Source organism: Siniperca chuatsi, linkage group LG19, assembly GCF_020085105.1.
Source record: "Siniperca chuatsi isolate FFG_IHB_CAS linkage group LG19, ASM2008510v1, whole genome shotgun sequence".
NCBI lineage: Eukaryota > Metazoa > Chordata > Actinopteri > Centrarchiformes > Sinipercidae > Siniperca > Siniperca chuatsi.
This window is the reverse complement of record NC_058060.1, coordinates 2,250,077-2,269,794: the sequence shown is the minus strand read 5'-3', so window position 1 is coordinate 2,269,794 and position 19,718 is coordinate 2,250,077. Positions and strand designations below refer to the sequence as shown.

At 42.1% G+C, this 19,718-nt stretch overlaps 1 protein-coding gene across 4 annotated transcripts in view; it reads left to right on the top strand.

Annotated features, from left to right (window-relative positions):
- The window catches only part of tgfbr1b (transforming growth factor, beta receptor 1 b), a 75,621-nt gene that overhangs the window by 25,430 nt on the left and 30,473 nt on the right, over window positions 1-19,718 (top strand). For 3 of the 4 annotated variants that reach the window (XR_006375765.1, XR_006375764.1, XM_044176511.1), the window contains exons 2-3: window positions 7,394-7,645; window positions 18,455-18,724. Coding sequence is in view for 2 of the 4 variants with exons in the window: in XM_044176511.1 (XP_044032446.1) it covers window positions 7,394-7,645; window positions 18,455-18,724 (522 nt within the window). In the remaining 2 variants the exon portion in view is untranslated. The remainder of the gene's footprint in view (window positions 1-7,393; window positions 7,646-18,454; window positions 18,725-19,718) is intronic. The other variant, XM_044176512.1, reaches the window with a different exon arrangement.

The window sequence follows — 19,718 nt, the reverse complement described above, 5'->3', positions numbered from 1 at the left end:
AGTCCGCCCTCTCATACTTCCTCTATCATATCAGACACACTGTGTGTGCGTGTGTGTGTCAGTGCTCATTTTAACACTGTAAGTGTCAAATCTTTTAGGACTTATTTAGAAGAACACTGTCCTCAATATTGATGTTCTTCCACGTGACAGGTTTTTCTCTGGGATTTCTCAAAGTCCCAGCAGATCCTTATTTGATATAATGTGATTTATGAAAACACGTGTAAATACTGTATACTATCACATGTATAATGTTAACCAGTAGTAATATATATTTGTGGAGTGATCATTTTGTTTGGATGCCACTGGTGTCCAGTACTGACCTGAGAGCCACTGAGAACTACTTTTGTTGTGTTCAGACTGAAAATAAAATCAATTCACCCAAATTTACAAAATCTTTCTCACTTCCCTGTAGTGGTACATATCCATGCAGATAGTTTTGGTTTTATTTGTCCAGGTTTGGTAATATTTCTGCCTCCACCCTAATACAAAGTAGGTGAATCAAATCTTATTTGTGATAGGGCTGTTAGCTTTTTCAAAAAAAGTTCGGACAAATGACAAACAAGCAATTTGTTTTTTTTAAAGCAACCCATGTAGCCTAATGTTAAACTACATTGTTGAATGTCTGAATAGGGCTGCAACTAAGAATTATTTTTATTGTCAGTTAAGCTATCAATTAGTCACTAAAATGTCAGAAAATGCCCTTTATTTTTCTGTCCGACCAACAGTCCAAAACCCAAAGATATTCAATTCATAATGATACAAAACAAAGAAGAGAAACAAATCCTCACATGAGACAAGATGGGACTAGATTATTATCAATTATCAAAGTTGTTGGCAGTTAATTTCCTGTCAATTGACTAATAGATCAAGTATTTAATTAATGTTCTAACAATATTTAGGATTTTGGTAACACTTTTTATATTAGGCTACACATATTCACCATTAACTAGTTGCTTATTAGCGCCTTTAGCTAGTCACTCAGTGTAGCACCAAAGCGAGCCTGATTTTCCCAGCTTAACTAATGTTAGGTTGCTATGGCTGTTTTTTACACTCTGTGCTTGGGAGAGCCTTCAAAAACGAGTGTCTGACTTGCACCGTCTTGTGAAAGCTAGCAGCTTTATGTAGCAGTTTCTGTCACTCCAAATGGCAGTAGTACTGCAAACTTGGCCAAAACTACTGAACAGTAGCATAAAGCCATCCCATCTTTCAGGGGGACTGTGGCCCATCTGATAGGGCTGTGGGGGTACATCGGACAACAAAGGTTGGGAACCACTGTTGTACAGGGTTATCTGCAGATGCTTCATGTTCCACTGAGAGGAAGAGTGCAGTCTTAATAAAATGTAGGAGGCTGCACCCTCGGGAGACAGGGTTTAGGGTGCGTTATTATGTGGATTATTGTTCAGTTGTTTCATAAAAGCATTCAGTTGTTTGTCTGGGGACTCCAGCTGGGCATTGCAATTTGAAATCTCTGCAGATGACTGCGTTTTAATACAATTTCCCCCAAACTCAGCTGCTCAGACCAAGCCAGCTTTACTTGTGCTAACTTTATGATGGAAGAGAAACGCAGAAGAAAAGTGGAAGGAGGAATAATTGGTTCAGACATTGTTGCCCTGTGTTTGTTTGATTTTCTCTGCATCTGCTGCTGACTCATCTGTGTTGTTGAATCAAAAACCAACAGCCGCTGTCTGCAATTAGAGACCGATCAGTCTGCTTAGCTTTTTCTCTTCTACACACTGACTGATTCATGATCTGCGGGAAGAGCCGGGTCTAATCTTTATCATTCATCACCACAAACTGCATGTCTGAACCTGTGTGTGTGTGTGTGTGTGTGTGTGTGTGTGTGTGTGTGTGTGTGTGTGTGTGTGTGTGTGTGCACAGTTCACAGAGATCCATGCAGGGCTTCTCTGGTCACACTGCTTAAGAGGAAAAGATGATGAGCTCATACAGTAGCCCCTTTCAGACATGGAATACGTAACATCGGTGGCTTCATCAAGCCGTTAAAGAGACCACTTTGTGTCATTCAGTGTTCCTTACGGCGTTCTGACTTTTTCTCTAGTGCCATCATGAGGTTGACATTTATGGGTTGGAGTGAAATGTCTCAACTCTTGGATGAATTGCCATGAAACATTCATGTTACTCTGAGTATGGAAGCGTATATGGGACTGTATTCAAATGATAATGTAAACTTGAAAATGTAATTCCACAATAGCATTATAATTTTCCACATATGTATGTGTTATTGAAGTGAAAATGAAAATGCAATAATCCAATTTTCATTTTCACAGACTTGTATAGGTGTTGTAGGACTATATTAAAATGAAAAGCTGTTTGACATGTAAAGTTGTGTGCTTTTGTATGGTAATCTGTGAGGCTCGGCCCCCAGAAACGCTGCGGTGTCTTTCGTTTTTCCAACCTAATTTGTCTCATTTGTGGTCTGATAAACAGTAATTCATGTAATTCAGTGCCCCATATCACTAGTTCCACCGAAATCAGTGAATACAGTTATAAAGTTGTGTTTTTGTACAGTAATCCAGTAGTCAGTGAGGCCGGCCGGTGGACTACGCACATGAGAAAAGCAGCAGATGTTCAAGCAAGTGACGTCCTAACTGAAGGTCAAGTCTTTGAAAATGAAAAGTCAAATACAGTTCTCATTTTAATTTTTTTAAATTGTTAGCAAATTTCAAAATTGTCATTTTCATTTTGGCCTAAATATTGCTTGCATAAATGGAAAATCAGGTTATATTGTTTATATTGCATTTTCAAATTTGAATTATCATTTGAATATTGTCCACTGTACAGCGGGGTTCAACTTTGAAAATGAAATGTCAAACACTCAAACTTTGTTTTGGTATGATGTTAGCGGAGTTGGTCTTTGTTTCTGCTATAAAACAGTGCAAAACCTGTAGTAGCAGCACCCGTAGGAGCAGCAGTAGTACTTATTCATTTCAATGAAAACACTTTGCTGACACAGGGGGCTCTGGCAAACAAAAATAATGCTGGGTCATCCGGCAACAAAAAAAAAAAACCTGGCTCAACTTTTTCTGAAATGCCACACCATACAGGAAGGCCCTGTGTTGGCCAATCTAATATGCAAGTTCACATTCCAGGTAGATTGCTTTGTAACGTGAATGGCGTACTTCTTCTGTTTATCTGGCCATCATTGAGACACAGGATAAAATGATCGTCACCATGATAACTTTGGTCTCATGGTAATACAACCCGCTGTGCAGTGTCTTGGCACCTGATAAGCCTTCAAACTCATGGATCTGTTACTCAAACTGGACTTTCTGGATCATATTTTATCCTCTTACTGGTACCTGAAACCATACAGCCCCACCAATGGAGCCCTTTTTGGGTTTTTATTTTTATTTTTTCACAGTCTGAACACCCGGTAACAAATTAAAACACCATTCATAACATCGGAACTTACAAGAATCTACTTCAACTTAATGGTTATGTGTGTTGTTTGGTCAGATATGTCATTCTGCACCACGCTGGTTTCAATCGTTTCGATAGGCGACGTCATTAACAACAAGCCTCCTCCACACGGCTCAGCTGCTGCTGTGGAAACGGACTCGCCGGTGAAAAAGTTGTGTTTTTTGGGAGACTTTATAAAACATACTGCTGATGAAGAAAGTCAACACATACAGGGAGAAGGAGAAACAGAAAGAGGCGGGGCAAGCCGGTGTGTGTGTGTGTGTGTGTGGGGGACTTTTTTTTTGTTTTTTCCTCAGGATTTTGTCATATCGTCAAGAATATCGTTGTCACAGAAATGCCCTGAAATATCGCGATATTATTTTAGGGCCATATTGCCCACCCCTAATCAGCATGCCACTGTAAGTGCCATAAAGCTTATGCCAGTTGAACAGCAAACAGCAGGACATTAGCAGGGGCCTTTTTAATACATACTATGACATGTGGAACATTTTCGGAGTCTAGACATTTGAGACATACCTCGCTGATGTGGTGTGTGTGTGTGTGTGTGTGTGTTGGTGGGACAGACTTATCTGACTTATTTGTTCTAAGGTTGAGTCAGCTGACTGTCAGCTGGCTTTTATTTAGCGGTTTCCTGCCATCCACTGCTTGATGGGTTTTTCTTTCTTCACACACACACACACACACACACACACACACACACACACACACACACACACACAGTTGCTGTTGTTTTGCTGTTATAATTGTATTCACCTCCTTCATTTCGTCTGTCTGGAATTCACCTCCAGACAATTCCATGAATTCCACAATCAAGAAAGTTTGTCGTCACATCAGAACTTGGATAATGGATTGTAACATTCTCAGACTGGGAGTGTATTTCTTCCTAGTAATGTAATGGACAATTTTACTGCCATTTACTTAATAATTTACGGTGTTTAAATCCTTACATTACCACTGTGAAGATGTTGCACCATAGGGCAGATTTCCACTGGTGTACCTTTCATACAGTTAATACCATCCATATGTGTGTGTCAATGTTAGACACTCTCAGCTGCTTTACTCAACAGACTGTGTGTCTGCCCTGTTAATTATTCAAAGGTCTTGTCTTAAAAGGTGTGTGTTGCTTTAACCTGGCCAGCCATGCGTGATGTGTTTGTGAGCTGCGTAGTGATACCAGACTCTCAGCTCTCTGTCTGCCCTGTGCTGGGGGCAAGGACGCTGTGGAGAGAGACCTGGTTTATTCATAGCACTCCATAACAGCACACTACTAATGGTTTGAAGCCTAAGGGATTGCTAAGCAGACATCCTTACATTAAGCACATTACTGACTCTGCTAGTGTCTAGCCTGCTATTTCCCAGTATTGAAAGGTGATTAAAGATGCCCTGACCTGTGGCTCCAGCATCTTTTTAGAAGTGAAGAAAAACAGCCATAATAACCATAAACGCTTAAAATTCTCTAAATGCCTCTGAATGAGTTCCATAAGACTGAGTTCAGTTAAGTGGAAAAAAAGATATAATTTACATTCTAAACTCGTAAAATATTCCATATCAACAAAAACCCTGAAGGCACATCAAAACATCATGTGTCTGGGGTTTTTTCCTAGCTGACTGTTAGCAGCGTCACTTGTGCGATGCTGCAGTTAGTGGTTAGCTTTAATGCAGAAGATAAAGGAGTGTTATAATTGACTAACCTGAGGCCTGATGCACAATACGACAATTATTAGATTCAATTATGAACTGTAATTTCCTCTCTGAGGCAACTTTTCTGCGTCATATTGTTATGAATCAAAATGAAATTGTTAAACACGTGAGGAGAACTGTATACTAGCCATCGTCATATGATAGCCATAAGTAAAGCCTTTCACCAACTGATGTTGAACAGAAATCATGGATTTATGTAGAAATTCAAGAATGATGAAACTTGATCCTTGTGAGGAAATTGGACTGCATTTGGACTGAAAGAATATAGGAGTATGAAGGTTACATCATTAGCTGTTGGAATGAGAGTTGGCCTCAAAGCTGTCAGATGGAAAAATATTACTGTGACTGAAGTAACGATGTCTGAATATCTCATAGACAGGGGCATCATTCATAGACAGGGCTCTTTTTTTCATTTCATTAAAAAAAATCGAAATGTACTGATCAGAAGTTGGGTTTCTATTATTTGCACATGTAAGCAGCCTACGATGTAGCTCTTTCTACTGGAATAAAATACATGAATGAAACTAACACAAGCTTTTACTTCCAGCATGAGCCATATGACTCCACTTCACCCGTGTCAGTTGTCTGTAAAGATGAAGATATTTTAATGTTAAACTTTGGTAATTCTAGCTACCATTACTTTAAGATATGCATGCTCAGGTTTTAACTCTGCAGTACTCTGGCTGGCATTTTTCTATATTTTTCTTACTATCGACAAATCCCATGAGAAGACCAAAACCAACAATGTGTTCCCGATACTTGTGACTTCTGTCTGCGGTTCTCAGCTTCAAGCCCATTGGTTTCTCATTGAAGATGGAAATCTTTAGACGCCTCACTAATATATAGTTCCATTTCCTAAAAAGGCTCAGTAATTTCCTAAAACAGCTGCTCACTGTAGTTTTTATCAAACAGGAGGAAACAGTGCATTTGTTGGGGACTATTTTCAGCGGTGGATGAATCCACATGTGGTGCTGTAGTGAGTGTTTGGGGCAGCAGGACGGTGTGTGTGGGACTGAGTCAGAATAAACTACAGTGTGTGTGTTCATGGTCATGAAGGAACATGTCAGCCAGTGCAACAGTGCGGCTCGCTGATGTGTTTTAATAGTTTCTGGACAACAATGGAGTTCTGTGGCTCAGAAGAGGAAGATCCATCAGCTGTGATTCACACACACAACACTCGTTAGCGGAGACGTTCACTGTTGCTTTGTTTCTACACATGGGGTTTGTTGACAATAAGAAATCCCATTATTTAATATGCCTAAACGTCAGATGTTACAGAGGAGACATATTTGTCAGTGTTTGCTTTCTACAGCTGCAATCAAATGTTACTAGAGAGAAAGTATTTACTGATAGCGTAAGTGTAGCACTTAACGAAATGTGAATATACGGGTACATTTTATAACAAAGTATAGCCTAGAAGTTGGGTAGGACTTTGACTGTTTGTTGTTAATAGCAAGTACATTAATATTAGTTATTAAATATTACTGTTAAGATCTGTTTCTATTGTCGTGTGTGTGTGTCTCAGACGGACGCACAAAGCAAAACTTTGGAGGAAAATTTGTCAGTAAGTGTGTGTGTGTAAAGTATGATTGGAGTGATGTAACGTCTCACATTCACTCAGTGACAGACACACCCAAACACACACATGCAAGGAAGCAGTGTACAGTGGGGTTAAGAAACCTCAACAAAGCTCAGTACAGTGAAGAAAATAAACCTGTTTTTAAAGTTGTCTCAACATAGGAAAGTGAAATAACAGGTGCGCATTAATTTGGTTATTTTTGTTTAGAAATGTTCAAAAAGGTTTAATTTTCTCTCACGCTGGATTTAAAAAAAATGTACAGGAGGAAAAAGTAACTTGGTGTGTAAACTCTGACAGCACAGTGGATAGACTGAGGTTTGACATTGTAAAAAAAAAAAAAAACAGCACTAAGGCTGAACAGTTGCAATAGTGAATTGAAAAGAGTAAAAACTGCATGTCATATAAAAGAGGGCAAAACTACTTTTTCATTTCCAATACTAATCTGAAATTCAGTGAGTCATCTCTAATACTTTCAGCTTTATAGGTTACATATCTTAGTCTCTAAAATAAGACAAAGTGCAGGAAATAAATGTTTGAAACCTTCATGATCATTTGTTGGATTATGTTCATATCTACTTTGACATTTGCATAAAAAAACAAGTCCAGCCTCAACTGTATTACTGTCACATTGTCACTCTTTCTTTTCTCTTCCTCCTTTGCCTCTTCTTCCTCCAGCCCTCCAGTGTTACTGTGACCGTTGCAGTGCCAACTCCAGCTGCACGACAGATGGCGTCTGTTTCGTCGCCATCCGCAAGTCGGGAAGCCGGCTTACCACCGAGCAGCGCCAGTGTGTAAATGAAAATGAACTGATCCCACGAGACCGGCCCTTCATCTGTGCCCCGTCTGTCAAACAAAACACGGGCATTTACCCAATGTGCTGTACCACAGACTACTGCAACAAAGAGCCCGACCTTGAAATCTTCCCTGGTAAAAACACACATGCACTTGTGTTAATATTCACTTTTATTTATATAGAGCCAATTCATAACAGAAGTTATCTCATTGCACATTTCATATAGAGCAGGTCTAGACTGTACTCTTTATAAATAAATAATATACTTGTTAATGACGTTGGTGCACAATCCAAGCCTTTCAGGAAAATTCTGACAATATAAGGCCCTCACAAGTGGCATTAGGAAAGAAAGAAAACCAGAAACTATAGACAAAAACCCGTAGAGCAGGAGTGGCTAATCATGTGCCATGAAGAACAAACTGTTGCACTTGCTTTGGATAGTCCACCCTGAGATAGTTTATAGAGTATTTGTAACATTTCAACAGCCTATTAGTTGAGATTCAACAATTAATCTGTTTCACAAATAAAACCGTTTCTAGATAGTTAGGTTAAGGCACAAAAAAACATGCTTAGGGTATGTTCATGAATTGTCACATATACTCTGTTGATAATCTACTAAACATCTACAGACAAAATGAAACAGTTGAAATGTTACAAATATTCTATAGATTATCTGTTGGCGGACTATTGAAATAAAGTGTTACCGAACAGTTTACAGTAGTTCATTCCAACTGATCACCTCAGCACTGATAAGTTCTTCCCCTCTACCTGAAGGAGTGATGATCATTGGGGTGGGTCCTCCTGATATTATGTTATGGCCACTGATGATAAATATTTAAACATTGTTTCAGTGTGGTATGGCCATTATCTCTATGCTTCATTGTTACAATCAGAAAGTAAACACTACACCATAGTTCAAAAATCAGCTAATTGATTTCAAATGCTGAATGAATAGGATTCTTTTAGGGGGGTATATTTCTGTCTCTACGACATTTTGATGCATATCTAGATACATGGTCAGTGATCTGATACAGAAACAATACAGATGAATTTATAATATGATGCACTGCAGTTCAAAGCTGATGCGAGACACTTCAGTTCAGATTCAAAGTGATATTCTTACTTGTTTATGAATAAATGTCTGTTTGTTTTGATTAACTAAATTTAAAAAGGTTCCTAATTTTTTCCCCCCTAAGTACTGAATGAGAAATACCCCAGAACATACAGCCACACCAGTAAGAGGCGAGGTGTCTGCGCAGAGCCCAAAGGATACTAACAGTACCCCCCCCAGCCACAGCCTGTTCACCCTGCTGCCGTCAGGCAAGACATACAGAACAGCTACAGAGCAGCTTCCCTCAGACTTCTTAATTCATCCTCAGCATTCCACCATGTAAAACAGTTTTATTGCTATGACTTATTATCATTCATCATCTATTGCATATCATTTTTGTATTTAACATCTGTTTCTGTGTGTAGCATAAAAGGAACTGCAACTTAAATCTTGTTTCAAAACCCTGTGTTGTAAAATGATAAATAAATCTACCTTGTATAGCTAGCCATAAGGATAGGAGCAGGTCACACATCATAGATAGATAGATAGATAGATAGATAGATAGATAGATAGATAGATAGATAGATAGATAGATAGATAGATAGATAGATAGATTGATTGATTCCTCCACAACATGGAAGCTCATGTCAGGCATCATCGCAGCTAAGATAAGTGGACACATGGATCAATACATGAGCAAAGCACAGAAGGGCATTGGCAAAGGAACTAGAGGAGCCAAACACCAACTCCTGGTTGACAGAACAGTCACCCAAGACTGCAGAACCCGACACACCAGCCTGTGCACTGGCTGGATTGATTACAAGAAAGCATATGACTCAATGCCACACACGTGGATCACTGAATGCTTGGAGATGTACAACATCAACAGGACTCTAAGAGACTTCATTGCAAACTCAGTGAGGCTGTGGAAAACCACCCTAGAGGCCAATGGCAAGCCACTTGCACAAGTATCCATCAAATGTGGCATATACCAAGGAGATGCTCTGTCCCCACTGCTGTTCTGCATAGGTCTGATCCCCCTCAGCCAAATAATCAACAAGACTGGCTATGGATACCGACTCAGGAATGGGGCCACCATCAGTCACCTCCTCTACATGGATGACATCAAGCTATATGCTAAGAGCTAAGTCCTAAGAAGTCAGCTCAATGGCAAGAACAAGTCCCAGGCAATAAACAGTTACGCCCTGCCAGCGATCAGATACCCTGCGGGAATAATAAGGTGGCCAAAGGAAGAGATGCAGACCACAGACGTTCAGACACGAAAGCTCCACACCATGCGTGGAGGGTTCCATCCCAAATCCAGCACCCTGAGACTGTACGCTAGCCGTAAGGAAGGCGGCCGTGGACTAGTGAGCGTGAGAGCCACTATCCAGGATGAAACATCCAAGGTCCACAAGTACATCAAAGATAAGGCCCCAACAGATGACGTGCTCAGTGAATGTCTCAGGCAATGGGGAACAGCGGAAGAGGTGCTGGAGGAGGGACCATCATGGAAGGACAAACCCCTACATGGGATGTACCACCGGAACATAACTGAAGTGGCTGATATCAAGAAATCCTACCAATGGCTAGAGCGGGCCGGACTGAAGGACAGCACAGAGGCACTCATCATGGCTGCACAGGAGCAAGCCCTGAGCACCAGAGCAATAGAGGCCCAGATCTACCACACCAGACAAGACCCAAGGTGTAGGCTGTGCAAAGAGGCCCCTGAGACAATCCAGCACATAACTGCAGGGTGTACAATGCTGGCAGGGAAAGCATACATGGAGCGCCATAACCAAGTGGCTGGCATAGTGTACAGGAACATCTGCACGGAGTATGGACTGGAAACCCCAAGATCAAAGTGGGAAACACCTCCAAAGGTGGTAGAGAATGACCGAGCCAAGATCCTGTGGGACTTCCAGATTCAGACTAACAGAATGGTAATGGCAAACCAACCAAACATTGTGGTGGTGGACAAACTGCAGAGGAAAGCCGTTGTGGTTGACGTGGCAATACCAAGTGATGGCAACATCAGGAAAAAGGAACATGAGAAACTAGAGAAATACCAAGGGCTCAGAGAAGAGCTGGAGAAGGCTTGGAAGGTGAAGGCAACAGTGGTGCCCGTGGTCATCGGAGCACTCGGGGCAGTGACCCCCAAACTGGAGGAGTGGCTACAGCAGATCCCTGGAAGAACACCAGACATCTCGGTCCAGAAAAGTGCAGTACTAGGAACAGCAAAGTTACTGCGCAGAACCCTCAAGCTCCCAGGCCTCTGGTAGAGGACCCAAGCTCGAAGGATGAGACCACCCGCGAAGGGTGAAGGACGAAGTTTTGTTTTTTTTTCTATATATATGTGTGTATATGGTTGTGTATTGATGTAGCCATATTTCTGACAGTTGTTTGTTTTCCAATATGTATCAGTTCATCTTTACACCCCTAGGTGCTACAATATGTAATCACTAGCCACCCACCATTAGTTGCATGAGCAATAGAACTTCTCTCCACCCAATGTCACATCACTAGATATGTTTTGAGTAACAAATACTAACCCTCTATCTAAAGTTCACTGTTGATGGCAGCTGTATTCAGCTTTAATACATAGCAGTTCCAGTGAATTTTAATGTTGATTTCAATATTGTGTCATGGAATTAAAAAACACCAATAGATACTTTATACTTTAAAATTACTCCTTCCCCATAATCCTATTCTCTGCTGTTGATCAACAACAAATTATATTTACACTCGTTACTGTAACAAAGTTGTTGTTTTGTATACTGGTGTGTGTATGGCTGCAGGAGAGCGGAGATCCACAGAGATGACACTGCACTCAGCTGTTGGGATTCACAATGGTGGGCACCAAATTGCACAGGTGCAATCAATTAAATTCAAATTGAAATCAAAATTATCAAAGATAATCAAATAATTAATTAATTAAGTCCAAATTTACCATCAATAGTTAGTAGGTTGAAGGATTAGGAGTTCTAGATAGAAGGTGAATTTGTGAATTATTCACTCTCAACATGAAAAAACCAGCATAATTACCCACAAGCATTTATTAAAAATATAATAAAAGCAAAACACACAATATGAAATGTAACGCTAAATGCACTAACTAACAGTGTTTAATCAGGGCTTTAGACACTTATACAGGGTCACTGTAATAGACTTATAGGTTTTAGTTTTGCTTGTCGAGTGACACATTCAGCAGAAGTAAAATGACAGAAATGGGCAGTACTGGGAAGGAATGTGCTGTCTGTTTATTTGTAAAGTTTGTAGGGTTACCAGAGTGCATGCATGCCTCTCCTGGCTGATTTGTCTGTCTGGACTGGACTGCACCCACTCTGTTTCACAGCTGGGTCTGTCTCTTTCTTTGCTGGTTTAGCAAAGAAAGAGTTCTCAAGATAAGGCTACATTCCCACTACAGCTGCAAGTGTACCAATCCATTTCCCTCAACTCAGAAAATAACTATAGCCTTTTTTTATTTTTTACTGAGATCTGAACAAATTTGATCTGTGTACAAATGTAAGCTGCAAAGTGGAATTGAGCATGAAGGCATTCACTGTGACCACAGCCATGGTTTGTTTGAGGAGATACAGTAAAACCGCCCACAAAGCTAGTTTTTACTGATGATCGTAACCATTCAACCTTTCATTTTCTTTTTCTTTGAGACAGCCCTCAAAATAGTGTTTACTAAAGATATCACCAAGGTTAAATACGATTTTGGAATACAGCTTTTGTCATGTGTTGTGATCCTTTTTAGCAGAAGAACTAATCCCTCCATTACTACCTCTAGTAGTAGCCTTGTTATTATCATTATTATTTTTTTATCTTGTTTTCTTTAGATGATGATTTTCAGATTTTCACCCTCTGTTGCTTTTAAAATGTTTAAAGGCTTTAGCCCTGATTTATAGTTTGTAGCTGTTCATCACTATTATACCACAGTTAAGTGGTAATAGTGACGAACAGCTTGGTAATTTAACTCATTGTTCCAGATGGCATGTGAACATGTTCCGTCAAAAGAAGCCATTTTTGTGAAAAAAGAAAACCCCTCTCCAGCCTGCATGCTGCCTATTGCCGTAGCTCCGTCTCGTCGTCTTACTTTTCCCAACTTTTAGCTTAACTTTTTCTTCCAAACTTGAATAACTTTTGTGTAAGTATATTTTAAACTACGCTCTTTACGAAAATGAGAGTAGAAAGTGTTTTAGTACTTTTTTTCGCCGTGGAACTTCTTCTCCTGCTACTCGGTCAGGCCACCGCTGCAGATCGCGCTGAAGCCGAGCGGCATGGCGCCCAGGACAACCGATGTCCCCACTGAGATCTGGAGGAGGGTACACCGAGGATGCAGAGGTGGAACGAAGCGGTGAGGGAAGAGAGAGGGCTCCAGACAAAAGAGACTTAAGAACAAGAGATTTAAGCCGTGTCTGCCTTCTCTCGTCATGGGCAACGTGAGATTGCTGGCGAATAAAATGGACGAGCTAACGGCGTTAGCTCGGAGTCAGACGGAGTTCCGTGAGTGTAGTTTGATGTGCTTCTCAGAGACATGGCTTCACCAGGATATCCTGGACCATAACATTTCCATTGAAGACTTTCAGACTGTTCGGGCCGAAAGGGATTACACCAGGAGCGATAAGCGTAAAGGCGGCGGGCTTGCTGTTCTGGTCAACAACAGATTGTGTAACCCTGGTCACGCTACTATCAAGCAGAGTATCTGTACCCCGGACATTGAACTGTTAGCTGTGGGACTCCGGCCATATTATCTGCCACGTGAATTCTCACATGCCATTGTTGTGGATGTTTACACCCCTCCCCCCCCCTGCTAACCCGGCATCGGCGTGCAACGCCATTCACACCGCCATAGCACAACTACAGACTCAACACCCAAGTGCACTCATATTAATCTCAGGTGACTTCAACCATGTCAGTGTTTCAACAACACTGACTAATTTCACCCAATATGTGAGTTGTCCTACTAGAGAGGAGAGGACACTGGACCTGCTGTATGCTAACGTTAAGGACACATACAGCTTCCCCCACCCCTGGTAGGTCAGACTACAACCTGGTTTACCTCACACCCTGTTATGTGCCTATGGTTAAAAGGCAGCCTGCGACCACAAGGACAGTGAGGAGATGGTCAGAGGAGGCCTATGAGACACTGCAGGAATGTTTTGAGGTGACAAACTGTGATGTACTCTGTGAGCTTTATGGAGAGGACTGATGGGCTCACTGAGTGCATCACTGGCTACGTTAACTTCTGTGTGGACCGCATTGTCCCAACTAAGATGGTCCATTGTTATCCAAATAACAAACTGTGGGTAACAAAGGACATCAAGGACATCCTGAATGCCAAGAGGAGGGCCTTTACTGATGGTAATAGGGAGGAGGTGAGGGCTATCCAGGCCGACCTGAAGGTGAAGATCAGGGAGGCCAAGGAGAAGTACAGGAGGAAGCTGGAGCGGAAACTCCAGCAGAACAACATGAGAGAGGTCTGGAGCGGCATGTAGAGCATCACTGGCTTCAGACCGACTGGCAGCAGAGGAGTTGAAGGCAGCTTGGACAGGGCCAACAAACTTAATCTGTTCTTTAAAAGATTCGACACACCGGCTCCTGCTCATCCCCCCTCTAACTGAACTGCTGTCGGCCCTCAAGCTCCTCTGAGTCCACTGCTCCCCCCTCCCCCATCTTCTTGGGAAAGTCCTACTCCCTCCTCAACTGGCTATCAGGCTAACGGCCCTCTTCACACTACTAATGACTCCCCCCCTCCCCCGACTGTAACCTCTGCTGTGTGCCTGACTACTGACCAGGTGAGAGGACAGCTGATGAAACTCCACTCAAACAAGGCTGCAGGCCCTGATGGAGTTAGCCCCAGGGTGCTAAAAGCTTGTGCCCCCCAGCTATGTGGAGACCTTCAACATGTTTTCAACCTGAGCCTGAGTCTTCAAAGGGTCCCTGTTCTGTGGAAGACATCTTGCCTCGTTCCTGTGCCGAAGACGCCGCGTCCCAGTGGCTCCAAGAACTACAGACTGGTGGCACTGACCTCCCACATAATGAAGACCCTGAGGGGCTGGTGCTGGAACAGCTGTGGCCCATGGTCAGACCCCTCCTGGACCCCCTTCAGTTTTCCTACCAGCCCCGGCTGGGAGTTGAGGATGCCACCGTCTTCCTGCTGAACCGTATCCACACCCACCTGGACAAGCCGGCAAGCACGGTGAAGATCATGTTTATTGACTTCTCCAGTGCTTTCAACACCATCCGGCCAGCCCTGCTGGGTGAGAAGCTGGCAGCGATGCAGGTGGATGCCCCCCTCGTGTCCTGGATTGTGGACTACCTGACTGGCAGACCACAACATGTGCCTGCAGCACTGTTTGTCAGATAGTGTGGTCAGCAACACTGGGGCCCCTCGGGACTGTCCTCTCTCCCTTCCTCTTCACCATCTACACCACGGACTTCAGCTACCACACAGAGTCCTGCCACCTTCAGACGTTTTCTGATGACTCTGCTGTGGTGGGATGTATCAGCGGTGGTGATGAGTCTGAGTACAGGGGTGTGGTGGGGAACTTTGTCTCATGGTGTGAGCAGAACCATCTGCAGCTTAATGCGACAAAATCTAAGGAGCTGGTTATGGATCTACGAAGGGCCAAGGCACCAGTGACCCCGGTTTCCATCCAGGGGGTCAGTGTGGACATGGTAGAGGATTACAATACCTGGGAGTACACATGGACAATAAACTGGACTGGGCTAAGAAGCCTCTATTTTCTGAGGAGGCTGAGGTCCTTCAACATCTGCCGGACAATGCTGAAGATGTTTTGAGTCTGTGGTGGCCAGTGCTATCCTGTATGCTGTTGCATGCTGGGGCAGCAGGCTGAGGGTAGCCGACGCTAACAGACTCAACAAACTGATCCGTAAGGCCAGTGACGTTGTGGGGGTGGAGCTGGACTCTCTGTCGATGGTGTCAGAGAAGAGGATGCTGGCCCAACTACATGCCATCTTGGACACTGTCTCCCACCCACTCCATGACGTGCTGGTCAAGCAAAGGAGTACCTTCAGCGGAAGGTTGTGCAATATTCTATGTAATACTCCTGTGCAATATTTTAGTTTAAAATTCCCTAATTATTGATATTGATATTACTCATACCTCCATTGCTGCTGTGCAATATCCTCAGTCTCATTATAACCTTAATAAGCTACACTTAACTTGACAGTCCATGCACTATTACCTTATACCATATTATTATTATTATTATTATTATTATTATCATCAACCGGTAAACCTACTTGGCACTTCACTTATGTTATTTTATTTTATTCTTATACCCACTTGGTACTTAATTTATTTTGTGTACAATGTATTTGACCTGTATCTGACCTGACCTTAATTTATTTTCTGACCTGTATTATAGTGCATTATAGTGTATTATATTTTTTGCTAGTACTTCTATTCCTGTGTGCACTGACGTAAAGGCGAGCTGCTGTAACAATCCCCTCGGGGATCAATAAAGTATTTCTGATTCTGATTTTTTTCTGATTCTGATTGCACTTGACCGTGGACGAGGAGATGTGGACTCTGTGTTTACATCAATGATGCATGGTACTCAAACACAGTCAAAGTTGATGGGCAATGTCTCCCACATGTCAAGTGTTTTTTAATGTTAAGATGCTAACCATATTATCAGCCATTTTTCATACAATGTGGATACCATAAACAATACTGAAATTTGCAGTGAATTTGTATAAATTGAACTGTGTAGCTGTACTGCGATACTTTACAAAATGCATTATTGCTATGATTAACAAACGCATTTAAACAAACAGACAGTTCTGAGCAGAGGTCCGCAAGAATAATCCCATGTGTGGATTTACCATGGAAGTGCATGGCTTTTAAACACTGATGTCCTGTGTGTACTGTAGTTAAATAGCAAATTAGAATTGCAGCATACAAGCTGAATTTGCATAACTCTACGTTACTGTCCATGTACAATATGCACCCTGAAACTAGATTTAACTTACCAGATAATTTTAATACTGGATTGTAAACAAATAAAAAAAGGTTGAGTTTGTGCGGTACAGTGGGGCCTAAAATTAACCAATACATGTATGGTTGTATGAGTGTGAATTAATGATAGTCTTCCCTTTTTTTCTTTTCTCCCCACCTGTTAGTTTAATTGTCATTTTATTTTCAGATTTCTGTGACTTTGCTCCAATAACCTCACTATTACATTACAGTAAATCCCTTCACCTCTCTGTTCCTCAGTCTTTTCTGCACAACACACCATCCAATCCCCAATATGGGTTTGAATTAGCACTTTATTAAATATTTGTTATATTTTTCCTGTTTTCATGTCCTCTTTTATTGAAAAGAGAGGACATGCAGTCTCCTTGGTATCTATCTCATCTGTCACTTTAATTAGGACTGTTTCTGCCTTTCACTTTCCCTCTCTCTTGCTTTAGCTCCCACTTTGATTTTTCACGTCTTCTCCACTGGTATTTTATTTTGGTCGGGTGTCACAGAGGCTCTGCCAACAGCAGCAGCTCTGTGGCAAAAGCCTTGAAAGTGTTCTCCATGTTTTTTCTGTGCTCTGTCGCATTTAAGCTTTGGGAAATTGATGTGTGTGTGTGTGTAATACAGTGGAGTTAGAAAAGAGCAGAAAGAGTGCGTTAGCAGTGTTGTACTTTTTTTTTTATTAACATTTTATTATCATCTAGTGGGCAGTGGTGGCCTAAAGGTTAGAGAAGCGAGCTTGTGACCAGGAGGTCGTCTTTTCAATCAATTAACTTTTATTTATGTTGGAGCACAATTGCTGGCATTGTTCTGGACCTCTGCTCATTTTTAACAATGCTTGGGCCCCATCGGATTGTAAACTAAAATAGACAGCAGAATTCTATATTCAATCTATAATTGATTAACATTGATAACTTAACTGGGGGAACTGCAGAGATGGTTAGTGTTTTAGAAGCTTTTAAAGTTTCCATGAAATGGAAAGCATCAGTCCTGGTGCCCATTCTGGCTCCATAAGATATGATCCAGTTTCACCCAAATCACTGAATAAAGTTATATCGTTGTGTTTTTGTAGAGTAATCAGTGAGGCCCAACCAGCTCGCAGAAACACGCTGCTCCAGCCGTGCCATAAAAATTGAGAAAGCGTTTTCTTGTATGCGAAATTATTTTACAGTGAAGCTCTGCATCCTAACTGTAAAGTGATCCTTGCTTATGACCCCCCAGCTGCGTATAATAATGCAGAAGGGGATTGTCGACACCAAAATATATAAATTTATCTATCTATTCCAGGATATTTTACTAATTAATTAATTGATTAATGTTTACAAATATTCGTCTTTCCATTCCCAGTTGTTGTTGTTGTTGTTAAGGTTTTAGGATACAAGAACTTAAACCAGCATGCAATGGGTCAAAGGCAAGGAAACACCCAGGACACAGACAGACAGACAGTTAAACCTATGGATGATTCAGGTTTTCCAGTTCACCTGTCCCTTCTGTCTTCAGGCATCTTTTATCTACATCGATGAAGACATTGTAGTTGCCTCTTTGGACTGTGTGTGTGTGTGTGTGTGTGTGTGTGTGTGTGTGTGTGTGTGTGTGTGTGTGTGAGAGAGCTACAGGCCAAATCTCCCATCAGCTGAGCAGATGGAATGTGCCCCCGCACCACTTGGCCAGTTCACTTCCTGGCTTGTGGCTAGCACTTTAGCCCTGCCACTTGCCAGCCATCAGTATGCTCAAAGTTAACTCTTCCTTGATCTCTCACATGTTGATCACTTTTTTGCTTACATGTTGATCTCAGAGCCAGATATAACCCGCTACACTGACAGGTCATATATTAACTTTTGATCTGTCATATTTTCTGATCTACTCTGTGTCTGTCTCCTTTCTGTCCTGCAGTCCCCACAGTAAAGACTCCACCTCTGGGCCCCGTGGCCCTCGCAGCAGTGATTGCTGGCCCGGTGTGTGTGCTCTGCCTGCTGCTGGTCTTGGCGTTCTATGTTTGCCACAGCCACAGGGGTCTGGGGGCCGGAGGTGCCGGGGCCCATCATCACCACCACCATCGGGTGCCCAACGAAGAGGACCCCTCCATGGACCACCCCTTCATTACTGTCGGAACAACGCTGAAGGACCTCATCTATGACATGACCACCTCGGGCTCTGGATCAGGTACAATGCTGCACCCCAGAGTCCTGGTGTTCCTGGAAAGTCTGGCTGACTGTGTGTGTGTGTGTGTGTGTGTGTGTGTGTGTGTGTGTGTGCGCGCGTTGGACTGCAACTAATAATATACCCACACCTAAATGAGAGGGGCCGGGTGTGATATGTGCAGCTTCTAATAAAGCATGGGCTGATGATTTTCAGCATCTTGGGCCATGTCCACACTAATAACTTTGAAAACAATTTCCATGTCAGACAGTTTTCTGGTAGGACCAAATGCTGAACAAGGATGAGAAATGTTTGAGAATGTGTTTGAGCTCGGACTTATTTTGAACTGCCTTCAGTTAACCCATACATGTTCAGGGTGGAGTAGATCTGGGCATTATGTCAAAAATGTTATCATGATCATTTTTAGTCAGTCATGCTTTGAATCTCTCATTTTCATATCAGTACCATGTCTTTTTAAAAAAATTTAAAAACAAATTTAAAAAAAACAAAAATAACAAAAGCAACCGATTGTGGAATGTGTCTGTCAACAATGGAAAAGGCAGACCGTAACTTCACGGTATGTTGCAGGGGTGCTTATCGGAGTGCCCTGCTGCGCAGTCCAGCGGATGTGTGTAATTTTCACTCTGCTTTTTTTGGATGGTGATTCTTCCGTTGATAACTGAATTTGTAGTAATTACTGAATTAAAGGGATAGTTTGGGGGGATAGGCTTAGTCACTTTCTTGCAGATCAATACCACTCATGTTTGTACGATAATTATGAAGCTACCCCTAGAAGCTGTTTAGATTAGCTAGTGAAGTGTGAAAAGTACAAGTTTTGTTGTTACGGGCGATCATGTGCCGCACTATTTTGTGGCCAGGCACAATCACTGCCTGGAATCTCTGCTGGTTGCCTGGCAACCTCACAGTGACGACAAGACTCCAGGAAGTGACTGTGCCAGGCCAGGAACTCTTTGTGAGTTGTGGCATAAGGCTTTTTTAATATATTTTAGTAATGAAT